We start from the raw sequence: 14985 nt of genomic DNA on the forward strand, positions 1-14985 counted from the left end.
TACAGTAGTGTGTGTGTGTGTGTGTGTGTGTGTGTGTGTGTGTGTGTGTGTGTGTGTATATTTCATTGTTCAGATTTGTAACTAGGTTTCCTTTGTATCCACTGTTTTGCAAATACATGTGCTGAATGTATGAAGCGAAATGAGAACTATAGCACTTACATTCCTGGTGAAATTTTTTTATTGCAGAAAAAGTCAAATAATACTTGTTATTTAACAGTTGCTGTAGAAGATGACCAAACAGAAAGACAAAATACACAAAAAATGTTTATTTTTTTAATACCAGGAACTTTTTACAGCAACAAATATTACCCAGCATCATAAAAATACATAAAAAATGTAAAAGAAGGTATAATTAACACATTATGTCCACAGTCATATTAACATAAGAAGCCGAGCAATTAAAATATGAAAACCTACTAAACCCATACAATTTGAGATCCTTAATACATGGAGTTATGATACTCCGTGTCTACTCATGTAAACTTCTGTGTACATATGTGACTGCAGCAATTTTCAGGGCTATCTTATTGTATCTTCATGCTTTGTGCAGAATGACTGCTTCTGTACTTTCGTCTTAGGGAAAGCACCATTAATCTGCATGTAATCATGAAGGAGCCAAGACCATGAATGCACGCAGAATGCTGCTTGAGCTCATTCTGCAAAGCAGCTGTACATACATCATTCCCTTTGAAAGTACATGTAATGAATGAATGTCAAAAGGTTCCCTTTCATCACAATTCCACTAGTTAAGGATCTCACAGTACACTCACAGATATTTGTATGTTTATTCAACTAGTACCAGAAGTACATTTTTTGTTAGGATTTAACACCTCATTGCAGTGAATCTTCAAAAGGGGCATTTTAAAATCTTCAAATGAAAATATCAGCCTTCATTTCACCACTCCTGTCACCTGTAGCTTCAAGCCTACCATGTTGCCTCATTATATGACAACCCGTTTGGCTTCTTCAGTTTCCAGCCAGTATATATCTCTTTGGTATTTCATATTTTGCTGTGAACAAAGATTGAAATTACTTACTGATTGTTGTCTGTAATTTAAACAGAAAACATTGACTGCTTAGCTTGATGAATTAGATGTACACAATAATGAAAATAAACATGCACTTCATTCTCTATAAATCTGAAAAAACTTTTGAATGCTACAGCTGGTACAGTTATATCTAAAAAGGAAGCTTATTCATGAATTTAGTTGAAATATATTTTACAGCATATAAGGAGGAACATTGCCTATCTTCATCTGTATTACTTCAACAAAGTCATGATTTTATTTCTTTACTTACTCCTCAAAAGTTTTTCAACAAAAATCGTTTGGTCACCCTGCACCATCAGCTGCTGACTTTTCTTCCCAGGAACTGAGCTTATGCTTGTGCTGGCAGCCACGCCATGTTGACATTCACGAGAAAAGTCTTGCATAACCACACCATATAATTCCAGATTGTCTATCAATGTAACCTGTAACATTTAGTAAAGATAAAGTCAGAATTTTATTAGAAGAAATTGAGAACCTTAGTTAATATTGATGATAATCATGACAACAGGAATTATCGTAATTAGGTGTAAGTACAACACGACCAGTAGACTGAACACAACTTTATTCCACAGACACTTTCACAACAGCTAATGCAAATCTTTTAATAATTGCTCCCCTGTTAACATCCCAACAGTAACAAAATACTAATGAGTGGGCCTGTACTGCCACCCTCCAAGAATAACTCACATATAACACTAGTTCTGAATAGGTAAAATCAAATAACTAACAATAATTTATTTAACAAAGTAAATCACAAAACAATAATTTTCTGAATAGCAGTAAATATTTAAATTAGTGACAACACAGATTATTTAAAGAAAACAAAAGTCACACAAATGTCAACATGGCCCACAAAGCAAGGTTCTGCATTTGAATACTGGTGTGGCACACAGTTTTTATCTGTCAGAAAATTTCAAAACAATACACTTTTCACAGCAGAGTGCAAGATACATGATCTAAATTTTTTTCACACATGTGAAGGCAGATGAGTTATTTTCACTGACTCCCGCAGCACCCAACAAGTAAGAAAAAGATTACTTGCATGTACATGTGTGTGTGTGTGTGTGTGTGTGTGTGTGTGTGTGTGTGTGTGTGTGTGTGTGTGTCAAGTTCTCAATCACATACCCCTTCCCAAGGAAACTCATACTGTGATGCCTGTATACAGACTTCAATCATTCCCCACTTGAATCTTCGCACAACTCCAGTGTTTTAATCACTATGCCATCTGCTTGTTATGAACAGGGCACAGAAGAAATCAGAACAACACTGGGCCTTTTTTATGCCAGTGAAAGCTTCTTTGTTTTGGAGTCTTCAACACTAAACACTTTGGCATTCACCAGGGGTCAAAACCTGAATGCATAATTGACAAAGAGAAGGGAATAGCAAAAAATATCTTACTCAAACTAATTTCACACAAACTGCCAAAAAGTTTTGCAACATTGTCATAATTGGCATAGATGATATTTTTTTATATTGGGAATGTCTCTCTCAATGGAAAATAACTTCGTACAGCCCTGTCAACAAGGGAGGTAAAAGAAAACTTGCGCTCTCACTGTAGTGCAGCAGTGTATATTTGTTCTCCAATTGTAATCACGAGATTGAGGCTCAAGGACATTTCTCAGTCTGTCAACATGTCTCAAAAAGTCATTTTAAGCTTAGACTGAGCACGTGTAGTCTATTTATGGCAAGAAGCATGGCAAGTAGCCCACCCAATTGGCAAACACCATAGTGGTATCACCAACATTCAATAGTTTTGGAAGACATGAAATATTGAAGACCTGCCTTTCACTGGTTGTCTACAGTCAACAACACCAGCTGATGACAGCTAACAACAAACGATTGCCCAGAGGTGCTGTGGAGAATGTGTCAGAACTGTGTAAACTCTATTTGGAGACAACAGGAAGGGTAATGTCAACCTAGGTAGTATGCAATCATCTACATACAATTAAACTGGCTTAAGGTGCCTATCATGAGCAACTGTACAAAGCCCCCAGTACCGTAGAGTGTGAATAAAAAAGATGAGGGAACACATAGAATGGAACCTCTATCAATGGCATTGGTTCTCTTCACTCAGTGCAGGGCTGATCTGTTGCTTAGGAGTGTGTGAAGGTGGCCATGTTCCCTCCCAGGCACACACACTCATGCGTTCAGCAGGAAGATGAGCGAGTCCTCTTCTGGGCTGGTATGGTGTATCTACACCATTTCTCATCGCTATCTAGGATCATTTGTGGGCTGTACAGAGTAATGACAGGGTCCTCCAACCTACTGTTTAATTTTACAAACAACATTTGAAGAGTGTTTTCACATTCCAATATGTTAATGCATGAGTAGACTATGCCCACCTCATGTAAATCTTTCTTTGGAAGAAGGAATAAACTGAATGGAATGTCCTATCATATCTGAAAATACCAACACAAATAAGCATGCTTGGGACCAGCTAAAACTTGTAGTTTGTTGACACGGGAACCTCCTTCACACACTGGATGTTCTCAAAAGGGCAGCATGCCAAGGAAGAGTCAACCACATTAAAAATGCATGAGTGGAGAAACATACTACCGAATGTTACCCAGAAACAGATTTTCATTTACAGATGTGTACTTCTGAATACACTGCCTTTATTTTAATATCTTGCCTTTTATTTCCATAATGCTTATTTTTTCATTTTCTACTCCCCTTGAATCTAGGTCTCCACACACACTTGGATATCCATGTGGTGCAATGCCTTTTTGAGCAGCTTATATTAAAATCATGTGTACCCAAGGTGTAGGTAAAAATACATTTTTCACATCACACACACATATTTGACAGCAACACTAGGCTACAGCAATGTCCCAGAGCCACAGAAAACAAGGGGTTCTGGGACACCAGAAGAAAGTAAGGAAGGAAAAATTTGGAAAAACTGAAAGGAAAACAGAAAAATTAGAAAATAAGATATATATTATTGTATGTTCACAAATGTCCACAGAATGCTGATAATGTGTGTTCTAGAGGCAGTGTTCTTGCATATGAGCTACGTGGATTTGAGTCCTTTCAGACTGTGCTAGCAGTTCTCATACAGCTGACAGGTAGAGAATAATTGATTAGTTTTTCTCATATTTTGTAAACAATCTCTTTTGAAGATGGATTACACTTTTCCAGGATCCTATCAATGAAGTGAAGTCTGTTAGTTGCCTAATTCTAGATAACTGCACAATCCACAAAAAAGTCTGAGGTTACAAATAATACAAATAATTAATATTCAACACGAACGTTAAGGGTCATAATGCACTTTTCTGCAACAGTCTTTAAGTTACTTATGCATCTGAGATGATTTTCCATCAAAGATGACAAGCTGTGTCCTGTCAACCAATAAATTCCCATAATGTCACAAATTTCGTTCGATTCTAGTATCGTTAACATGGTTCAAGGGATGCAAGTTGCAGTAGTTCTGCAAAAATGAAGTGACTTGCATGCATGTTAACTGAATCTTCCGTCTACTCTAGGTAGAGTAACATAATAATAAATGAAAAGTGCTAGTTTTCTTTTGTTCTACAGTATTACTTTTAAGTAAAAGAACAAAAGCAAACTGGTTTTTGGCTTACAATACCTTCTTAAGACATTTACTGACTATTGTCACCAAAGAAATTACTATGTTTCTAACGGACATTGGAAAAGAAGTTGCACATCTAGGTTGAAGCACAAATGTACAGTACATAACATCTTTACAGTGTGGTGGTAATGCAATGTAAAAAGTTGATAGTAAATAAATATGAATGGAGTAAACAGGAAAAAAACTTTAACACAAAACTGGAACAGAACATCTACATAACAGTTTATATTAATGAACAAAACCAATAAAATAAAATTAGTACTGGCCAAGGCTAGTTCAGGAGGTATAAAACATGGAGTGTGATACACAAACAAATTAAAAGAAGAAAGAATTATGAATGAAACAACAGAATATATAAGGAACTTAAGCAATATCAATAAGATAGGCACAAACGAATTAAGTCAGGAAAATGGAGGAGTGTGAAGAAACATCTCAGTAAATGCTTTTTTGAGAATGTGGTAATACGACATTTTAAAAAGTAAAAAGTTGAACAATACAAATATAAAATGAGCAAACAGGAAAAATATTAACATTATACTCAAAACTGTGTCTACGTAACAGTTTGCATTAAACAAATAAACCAAGTAAAATAGCTACAGTACTTGACAAGACAACTTGCATACAACAGACAAGTGAGAAGTGCCACATGACACAAGCCTTTGACCAGAGACCACAACCACTGTGTGCAGTAATAGTGTATGTAACAATGCATGGACAAATAGTTGTTTCAAGTGTTGGAATACTGGAGAAAATATTGTGAAAATCACGTTGTTGAAATAGAATACTAAAAATTAACTAGACTGTTTTTCTAAAAAGTTTTTTATCACTTACTTTCTTTTTGAATCTAGTGGGATGAGAATGGCCAGGGCGGTGACAAAGTTCTTGGAGGAGGAGAGGGGGTGCTGGTTGTGAGACATGAGATGTGAGTGATGCTTTTGGTGAGTTGGGCAAGGGGAATACGGTAGGCATGGAGGAGGGGCAGGTGTTCAACCATAGGTACTTGCCCCAGACACCCCCTCCCCCCTCCCATGACTAGAGTTATGACTCTGGCTTTGCAACATGGAAACTTGTTTGTAAACAGCTACTTCGAGCAAGAACAAGTAGTATTTTAAAAGGCACTGTTGACATGATAGCTTTATGAATGTGACTTACCATAGTGAAGCACTGTTGGCTTTGACGTAAGTAAGAAACCATATTCAATGACAGACTGGCTAAATAACCAGTGCTATCAGCCTTATTGCATCATGGTACAGGACAAAAACAGTCTAACATTTTCATATGTAATCAGCTGAGAAGAGGGAAAAAACCTTGTTACTAATTTAATGCTGAACAAATCCCATGTACTGCAGCAGACTTCTGACGGTGAGATATTTTACGCTGTCCAGAATTTATGGGTTATTTGCTACTTCATTTTTATTCAGTTATTCATCTATGCTCATGACAAATGAGATAATAAAACTTCACATTCACAGGTCTCACAGAAAAAAAAGGAATAATGAAAGATGAAGCTATGAAATGCAAGAACAAAAATAGCACAGAGACCACAACAACAACACTAAATATCGACTATAAGTTTACTTCCCTTTACAAGTCTAAATAATGAACAAGGAAGGATAGAGTCACTGGTGATTGCCTATTGCTGGGACTATCACAGCATTTGCCCAGAATGATTTGGGGAAAAAAAGATAAAACCCACATAAGGATCACGAAAGTTCTAAATGAGCCTGAATCCTCATTACATGAATAACTTTAGTACTTTGCTTTGCATTGTAGTGACTTACACTGATCAGCCAGAACATTATGACCACTGACCTACTATCCATATAAACCCATACATGTGATAGCAGCATCGCCTGGTGAGGAATGACTACTGGTCAGTCACACACCCACGGTGCATGTAGTATCAATGGGCGTGCTGTCCATGTGTGGAATGGGAAAGCCACATGATCTATCTGAGTTTGACTGGGGCACACTGTGATGGCCCACTTCGGAAACTGCAAGACTTGCTGGGTGTTCGAAAAGTTTTGTGAAGAATGTCTTCAACACATGGCGAAACCAAGATGAAACCATGTCCAGACATTGTGCGGTTGGGCAGCCACCCTTCATTACAAATGTCTAGCATCACGGGCTGGGCAGACTGGTAAAACATGACAGGCAGCGAACTGTGGCGGAACTAGCATGAAACTTTAATGTTGGGCAGGGTAAAAGTGTGTCTGAACAAACAGAACACTGATGTGCCAACATTAACACTATGACATCGGCAACTACAACTGAAATGGGCACGTGATCATTGACAATGGACACTGGTGTAGTGGCAGAGCACTGCATGGTCTGATGGATCCTGATACCTTCTTCATCAGGCCAATGGGAGAGAGCAAACCTGTCATCTTCCAGGGGAACAGCTCCTTGAAATCTGTACTGTGTGATGGAGACAAGCTGGCAGCAGCTCCAATATGCTCTGGGAACATTCACATGGGAATCCATGGATCCAGTGGAGCTTGTGCAAGGCACCATGATGGCCAAGGAGTATCGTACACTGATTACACACCATGTACACCCCTTCACAACAATCATGTTTCCAAACGGCAGTGGCATTTTGCAACAAGATAATGCACCACGTCATAAGGCCAGAAGTGTGATGGAATGGTTCAAGGAACACAGTGGCAAGTTCCAATTGATGTGCTGGCCTCCCAGCTCACCAGATCTGAACCCAATTGAACACATCTGGTAGCGATTGAACGTAGAGTTGGAACTCATCGCTCCCTCTCCAGAATTTAAGGAGAATTAGGTGGCGCGCGTGTGTGTGTGTGTGTGTGTGTGTGTGTGTGTGTGTGTGTGTGTGTGTGTGTGTGTGTGTGGGGGGGGGGGGGGGGGTGACAACTCCCTCTAGCAACCAACCTACGAAGGCCTCATTGCTTCAGTGCCATGATTTGTCACCACTGTTATCTGTGCCAAAGGCAAACATACCTGTTATTGGGTAGGTGGTCATAATGTTGATCAGTATATAATTTTAGTAAGATAATTAACTGGACATATGTTACTTCTACAGGGGCTAATCATGTTCCCCAGTGGGAAGAAAATTTTAACAAATGTATTCGGCGAACGGCTTACGCGTATTTTGAATATATTAGTGAAGAACATACTCTCAACAAAGATTGTTCCTCTGTACTGTACTCACTGAATGGATGTTCCACTTCATTTTAAACAGGTTAATGACGTTAACCATAAATCTCAAAAGTGAGCAGAAGTACTGCATAGTCAGTCTAAGAATTCCCAGCTGCTTAAACAGAAGCCTGCATGAGCATAATGAATTTATGCCTTGTAGAGTCTGAAAGGCTTGCTATACTATTCATTTCCTGATCTTATCTGTAACAATTATGCTGTTATCATTCACAAAAAAAAATGGCTTTAGATATGTCTTTTGTAGCTGAGAACATGCCATTAATAAATATCAACAAAAGGAAGTAGCTATAATATGAAGCCCTTTGGTATGTACCATATTACAATATTCCATCTGAGCATACCTCATTAGTTATTTATCTTGTTGCTGTGCAGACAATAGGAATTCTTAGCTTTAGGTGAACTGTACTGTTTATTGAGTGTCTACAAAGTGATGACAAAAAAAAGTATCATGGAACAGCTGCAACAACAGTTACAACAGCAACAAGTACCAGTGGAACAACTACAGCAACAATTACAACTGATACAATAGCTGCAGCATCATGTTGAAGAGATGGTCACACCACCACAGCAACACCAGGAGCAGCTACAAACATGACCAGGGAAGAGTACCAGGTTTCCTGGCATCACCTGCCAGCTGCCCATTTGCGCCAACACCAGTTCTACCTATGCCCTGGGTGTGATCCTGCCTGTACCTGCCTGCAACTGCAACTGCACACCCAGTGAGTCTTATTACCTGCTGCCACTTCCTGGGACTGTACATGCACTACAAGTGAAACACATTGCATTTGAAGTACCAGCTCTCTGGACAGATTGTCTATCATTTTGGTTCATACACATCGAAAGCCATTTTGTCACTGGAGGGGTAACTAAAGACTTCACCAAATAAGAACATGTGGTGACACCACTAGACATCCGTTCTGCCAGCAGTATTAGTTACATTCTTACAAACCCACCTGCTTCTAGAAAGCACGAGTTACTAAAAGGTGACCTCATTCAGCAGCTTCCCTCTCTGACACTAAACACTTAGGGCTACTTTTGTGTTAGTGAAGTATGCCAGCACCACAACGTTTCATGGTAACAGACAGAACCACTAACATCAGTTTCTAGGGGAATAATGGCTCAAATAAATACGTGTTTCCCAGGTGCTTGCTGTGGCAACCATGATCATGTGCAAATTACAGCTTAGTAGCTGCATATGGTTTGCTCATAGCTATATATGGGCTCCTGAATTTAAATTTGAACATCAGCTCAGGGACGTCATTCGAGTGGCCATTTATAGTTGGAGACTTAAACTGCACTATCATCGGGCCTAAGATTTGTTACCGGTATGTTCAAAACAACACCTAAGTGTTACGCATATGCTTTGGAAACTTACATGAGAATTCCTGGAGGGAAGGTGACATTCTTTTCGAGAAACACTATTTAGACAATTTACAGAAGGGGTACTTGAAGCGGACTGCTGAACGATTCTCCTGCTGCCAACACACATTGTGCGTATGGACCGTGAAGATATATGGGAAATTAGGGGGTGTACAGACAGTCATTTTTCCCTCCGTCTATTTGTGAGTGGAACCGGACGGGAAATGACGAATATTGGTACAGGGTACTCTCTGCCACGCACCATACTGTAGCTTGCAGAGTATCTATGTACATGTACAATTCTCTATCCTCCTATGACTTCATCCTATATGTGAGGAACATTTCTAATTTGGACTAGGGCATGTCACTGAAGATGGCATGCCAGCCTATACAGTGCAGCGATTCCTCAGTACACTTACTCACCACACCATCGCCACTAGTGCACCGGCTAAATGAGTTCCTGTCACTCACACGACCTGCTGGAGTGCTGTCATTGCCTCCCCACTCCACAGTGCACCACATTGGGGCCAGACCCAAACATCCTATTTTCTCATGGCCCATATGGCTGGCCCAATCAAAATTCGCACCACCGAAGCAGAATTCAACACAATATGGTCCAAGCAGGCATAGCAGTACCGAAGAAACCAGATGGATGGTGCACCTGTGGTGACTACAAGGGGCTTAACACGTCAACAATTGCCAACTGATGTGCCACATAGGAAACTGTGTGTGCCAAACAGCAGGATTCACTGTTTTCTCGATGTTGGGATTTAGTAAGAAGCCTATAACCAAATACCTGTGGCAACAAAGGACATCCACAAAAGATGATGTGTTGTTGGCACATCCTCAGAAGAATGTAAAAGACATTTATGCATAGTTTTCCAAAGGCTTGATGACCAGAATCTTCATAAATCCAGCTACATGTGTCATTGGTGTCAACAAAGTGACATTCCTAGGATTTTATGTTTCCACAACCAGTAGGTTTGCCAGCTGGGCACAAATCCGCACTTAAAAAACAGTGCACGAAGTGTGTAAGTACTTGGGGATGATAAACTTTTACTGTTGTTTTTGTCCCAAGCTGCTGAGGCCCAGGCGCAACTCCATGCTGTCTTCGCCAGCTCCAAAGTGTGTGCTTCCATGTCTGTCACTGGGACTGATGACCTACAGGCAGCATTTGAAGCCTGCCAGAGAGGCCTCATGCAAGTCATCCTCACTACAACAGAATGTAAACAGGCAGCTTTTGGGTTTCTTCTTACAAAAAATCGGCCATTGACTTTCACATTTTCACAACCATGAACTAACATTCAGCCCCAGTGCAAATCGACCAACAAAATTTTATTTTGCAATTTACGACAGCCATTTGCCACCTATGGATTTCACCAAGCTGGAAGCAGTAGAAAATGATGATGGTAAGTCAAACGGATCTGCTGAAAGGCAAGACAACACTGCACTTGTGATGCATACATGCCACTGCCAAGCACTGAGGAGCTGATATACTGTGAAGAGTCAGCAGGCTGACAGCAGCCATATGAGCATGCCCCTCTATGAATGTGTGAATTCCTAAGGGACCAAACAGCTGAGTGCCCTCTATGACTAAGGAAGTGTTGTAGATTCTACAAGAACTGAGCCATCCCTGGATCCATGCTATGCAGATGCTAGTAGTGCAGCATTTTGTGTGGCCTGGTATACAGAACAACTGCCATACACAGACACAGACCTGTAGTCCCCACCAGAAGTGCAAAACAACACAACATGTATGAGCTCTGCTCAGAAGTTGTGACATCACAGAGGCACTATTCTCACATGTCCACCTGTACTTGGTAGGAGCACTCCTGGTCACTCCTCTAACTACCAGTACTGTGTCACGGTGATACGTATGAAAATTACTTCACCACATTGTGCATCCACAAATGGCATTGTGGAGCACCTACTCCTACACAGCGCATTAAAAGAAGATCTGCAGACATCCCCAGCAGAGCTGGTGTACAGAAAATCTCTGCATCTCCCAGGAAAGTTTTTCAAACAACTTGGCCCCCTGTGCTCTACTCAAGATTTCTTTGCACAACTTCAGAGGCAAATGGAGGCCATGCAGTGAAGTGGAACTACGCAGCATCGAAAAGAGGCTACTTTTGTTTTCAAAGACCTGACAATAATGAAGCATGTTTTCATTCAATACAGCACACTGGGCAGATCACTCAAATGATCCTACCAGGTCTCATACACAGTTGTGGGATGAAATGATAGACATTCACTCTTCGCAGTAGTGTCCATTGACTGGTGCAAGCCAACTTATCCAAGTGCAGAAGATGCTGTTGAAACGCAGGCCACCAGAAGACACAAAACAGCTGCCATGCCACAACAGCCAGTGCCACAACATCACCCAGAGCAGTGCCATCCACCTGGAAACCAACCAATGGCCGCACACACCCAGTTGCAGCCGTCACATTGCAACACTAGCTGACCCACCAGCCTCCAGCCACAATGGAAACTCACTATGGATGAAAAGTGTGCTTCTCCTTTGTTTTAACAGATGTTTCATGACTTAAATTAGTAACATTTTTTCTTTTCCTTGAGTGGGTGTAATGCAGCGACTTCATCTCAGAGGTCAGTTCACAAGTATCCTTTGGCAACATTGCAAATGGCAAATACTGGAAAGGCAGCTCTCTCCGACAAGCAGTACATGTCTTCCTGCCGCGGTGCAAGGATTCGAGTGTGTGGGGTTGCTGGACACACATTATATATAACCACCAGTGGGACAATATTAGCATTTATGTAGTAATAGTTATTCATCTTATTGTTGTGCAGTCCAATAAAGAGTCTTATCTTCAGCTGCAGAGTAATCATCTTTTACTCATTTCATTAGCACAAGTATCTACATATTCTCATGCAACTCTCTCTCTCTCTCTCTCTCTCTCTCTCTCTCTATCTATCTATCTACCTCAGTCACACACACACACACACACACACACACACACACACACACACACACACACACACACACACACACACACAGAAAATATGATCATTACCAAAGACTGAGTAAACACATTGCTTTGCTATCAAAGTCAGAATGGTGTGTTCGGGTAATATTAATCTTCAGTCAAAAACATCACATAAATTGAAAATTCATTTGTCTTACTCTTCACCACTTACAGCGACTGAGATATTAATGTATATTTATTTAAATGTCACTGTCTACAATAATCACTTATGCAAAAATATGGCCGCAAACAGCAATATTACCTTCTTATTGCCTGTACGTTTTGCAACGTGGATGGTTATAGGTTCAAGTTTTCCTTTATTGACAACAGGAGCTTTACCAGAGATTGTACACTGGTAGGAGTGTGTCATCCGAGACATAGTTTTCGTAATCAATTCTTCCCAATTTAGTGCCAATGTGTCATCATTTGTATTAGTAACCTTTCTAAGAGTAGCATCCAAATTTACCATCCTGAAACATATGAGTTTCAATGCAGATTGAATTATATGGGCATGTTATGTACTTCCTTATTTTGATGCTACACAGAACCAAACTAAAGAGGAGAGTTCATATCATTAACTCAAAATAAAACCATCACACAGAAAAGTTCTTTAACAGATGTAACAGCATTTATAATTTCATTGCTATGGAATGTATGCCAGCTGAGATAATGGGCAATAAAGGCTCTCCAGTGATGCGTTATGAAAAACTGTGAAATTACTGGATAATCAAACAATCTTACATTTTATATGTAGATGGCTCCATTGTGTTGTAACAAACATTATGTCCACTGTGTTGTAACAAACATTACGCCTTTGGTAGTTAATGATCCACTACTCAAATAATTCTAGATACATGGCTTTCAAAGTGTATAATGCACAATACAAAAGAATTAGAAATATTGTTTGCATAAAATAGACAAATTTTTCACTGTGTATCAACACTAACCAATTACAAAGCAAAATTCAGAAGAAGTCAGAGTAATAAAATTCTAAATAAATCATACAATTTGATGGGAAGATAGTTATAAGACAATCATACATAGACTGCAATGTACTCCAACTGTATCAAGACTTGGTCAGACTTGTATAGTTGGTATGAGGGTAATCCAGGAAGTAACACCCTATTGTGCATCCCATTACACAGATTGGTCTCAGGTTTCTATAAAGGGCCAAATGATTTCCTTGGCACATTGTCTCAACATTGTATGAATGTTGGTAAAAATATGGCTTATTGTTCATTTTGTGTAAGTTTAAAGTCAAAGTTTGTGATAAAAAGTTCTGCTCACTGTGAAGTCAGATGTAAATGGTGATACAATCATGAAAGAAATGTGGGAAAGTGTTCAACAATAGGTAAAAGAAATTGCATAGCAAAACTCCATCCAGATGTCTGTCTCTCATCACAGATAAACTGAAAAATTAAGAAGGAAGGAAGATTAGCGTTTAACATCACATCACCAGTGAGGTCATTAGAGAGAGAGAGAGAGAGAGAGAGAGAGAGAGAGAGAGAGAGAGAGAGAGAGAGACAATGCACAAGCTTGGATTACAAAATGATGGGGAAGGAAATTGGCCGTGCCCTTGACAAAGGAACCATACCAGCATCTTCCTGGAGCAATTTACAGAAATCACAGAAAACCTAAATCTGGATGGCCGGACGAAGATCTTAACCCTTGTGCTCCTGTATGCAAGTCCAGTGTGCTAACCACTATGCAACCTTGCTCAGTTTTAAAAATAAAGTGAAGAATGAAACATACAAGATACCTTCTCGCAACACAATTAAGAGTTCCTGGGCAGGAAATGTTTTAGAAGTAACGAATACAGTGAACACAAGTGGCTTAATGGACTGGTGGCAGCCAACTGTGATACGGGCATTATAAACTTTGTGAATAGAAATGGCAAATGTATAAATAATGGAGGTGATTATGGCGAGAACTTCAATTTTGTATGTAGCGTGTTTCTTGTCAGTAGAATACACTTCTTGTATTTATTAAATCCAAATGGTCATTACTTCCTGGGTTACTCTTAATGTCTGTCCATATTAAATACACATTCAGATATCAGTTTGGGCATCCTAAGATGCCACAGTGATGTTTCACTCGTACTCTAGCAGAAAATAATGTTATCCACACCTATGTCTACTATAACCAGTTAATTGATACATCAATTAACTTCACACACAAGTTTAAATGTTCTGCTCACTTTGGATGATCCCATACGAGACCAACCACATGTGACAATATGGAAATTTAGGAATGCAAAATGTTAATGCAATGTTCACACCACTGGCCTTCCTGTGGCTTACTAAAGGAAAAATAAATGTCTAATAATGAAGTTAACTACTATTGCTCCTACCAGTGATTGACCTGTGAGCCCCCACATGCATCTGGATGAATAAAAATTAAATAAAGCAAGAAGAACACTGTTCATAGGGCCGCCTACTATATGGTTGATATTCAAAATATTGGCTGCATCATTGGCCAGGGGACAACCTACTCATGTGTCACACTAACCCAAATGAAATCATGACTCGTGTTCAATAAATATGCTGGCAGGAATTTGCAGTGAAATAATGTTCACTTTTCACAGACTGAATTTATTACAGAAAAGTTAGACAAACATCCTTTCACACTATTCACAAGGGTTTATTATTAAAATAATATTTGTCAGTGCGAGAACTTAAGGAAGTCTACCACCATAACATGTTTGCTTAAGGTTTCAAAAATCCATGAAAATCATTTACAGTGTAACAGTATACTTCTAAGTTGCAGTTTTGTGATTGTGAACAAACGATACTTTGAACTGCATATCACCAACAAAGTTAACTGC

At 39.5% G+C, this 14985-nt stretch overlaps 1 protein-coding gene across 1 annotated transcript in view; it reads right to left on the bottom strand.

Moving 5' to 3' along the window:
• Nucleotides 1-251: 251 nt before the first annotated feature.
• LOC126471473 (eukaryotic translation initiation factor 2D) overlaps nt 252-14985 on the bottom strand; it is a 199777-nt gene continuing 185043 nt past the window's right edge. Inside the window, exons 4-6 of the mRNA XM_050099669.1 lie at nt 12424-12631; nt 1300-1471; nt 252-1010 (exon numbers count right to left, since the gene is read on the bottom strand). Of these exons, the coding sequence (XP_049955626.1) occupies nt 967-1010; nt 1300-1471; nt 12424-12631 (424 nt within the window). The 3' untranslated portion in view covers nt 252-966. The remainder of the gene's footprint in view (nt 1011-1299; nt 1472-12423; nt 12632-14985) is intronic.

Source organism: Schistocerca serialis, chromosome 3 (genome assembly GCF_023864345.2).
Source record: "Schistocerca serialis cubense isolate TAMUIC-IGC-003099 chromosome 3, iqSchSeri2.2, whole genome shotgun sequence".
NCBI lineage: Eukaryota > Metazoa > Arthropoda > Insecta > Orthoptera > Acrididae > Schistocerca > Schistocerca serialis.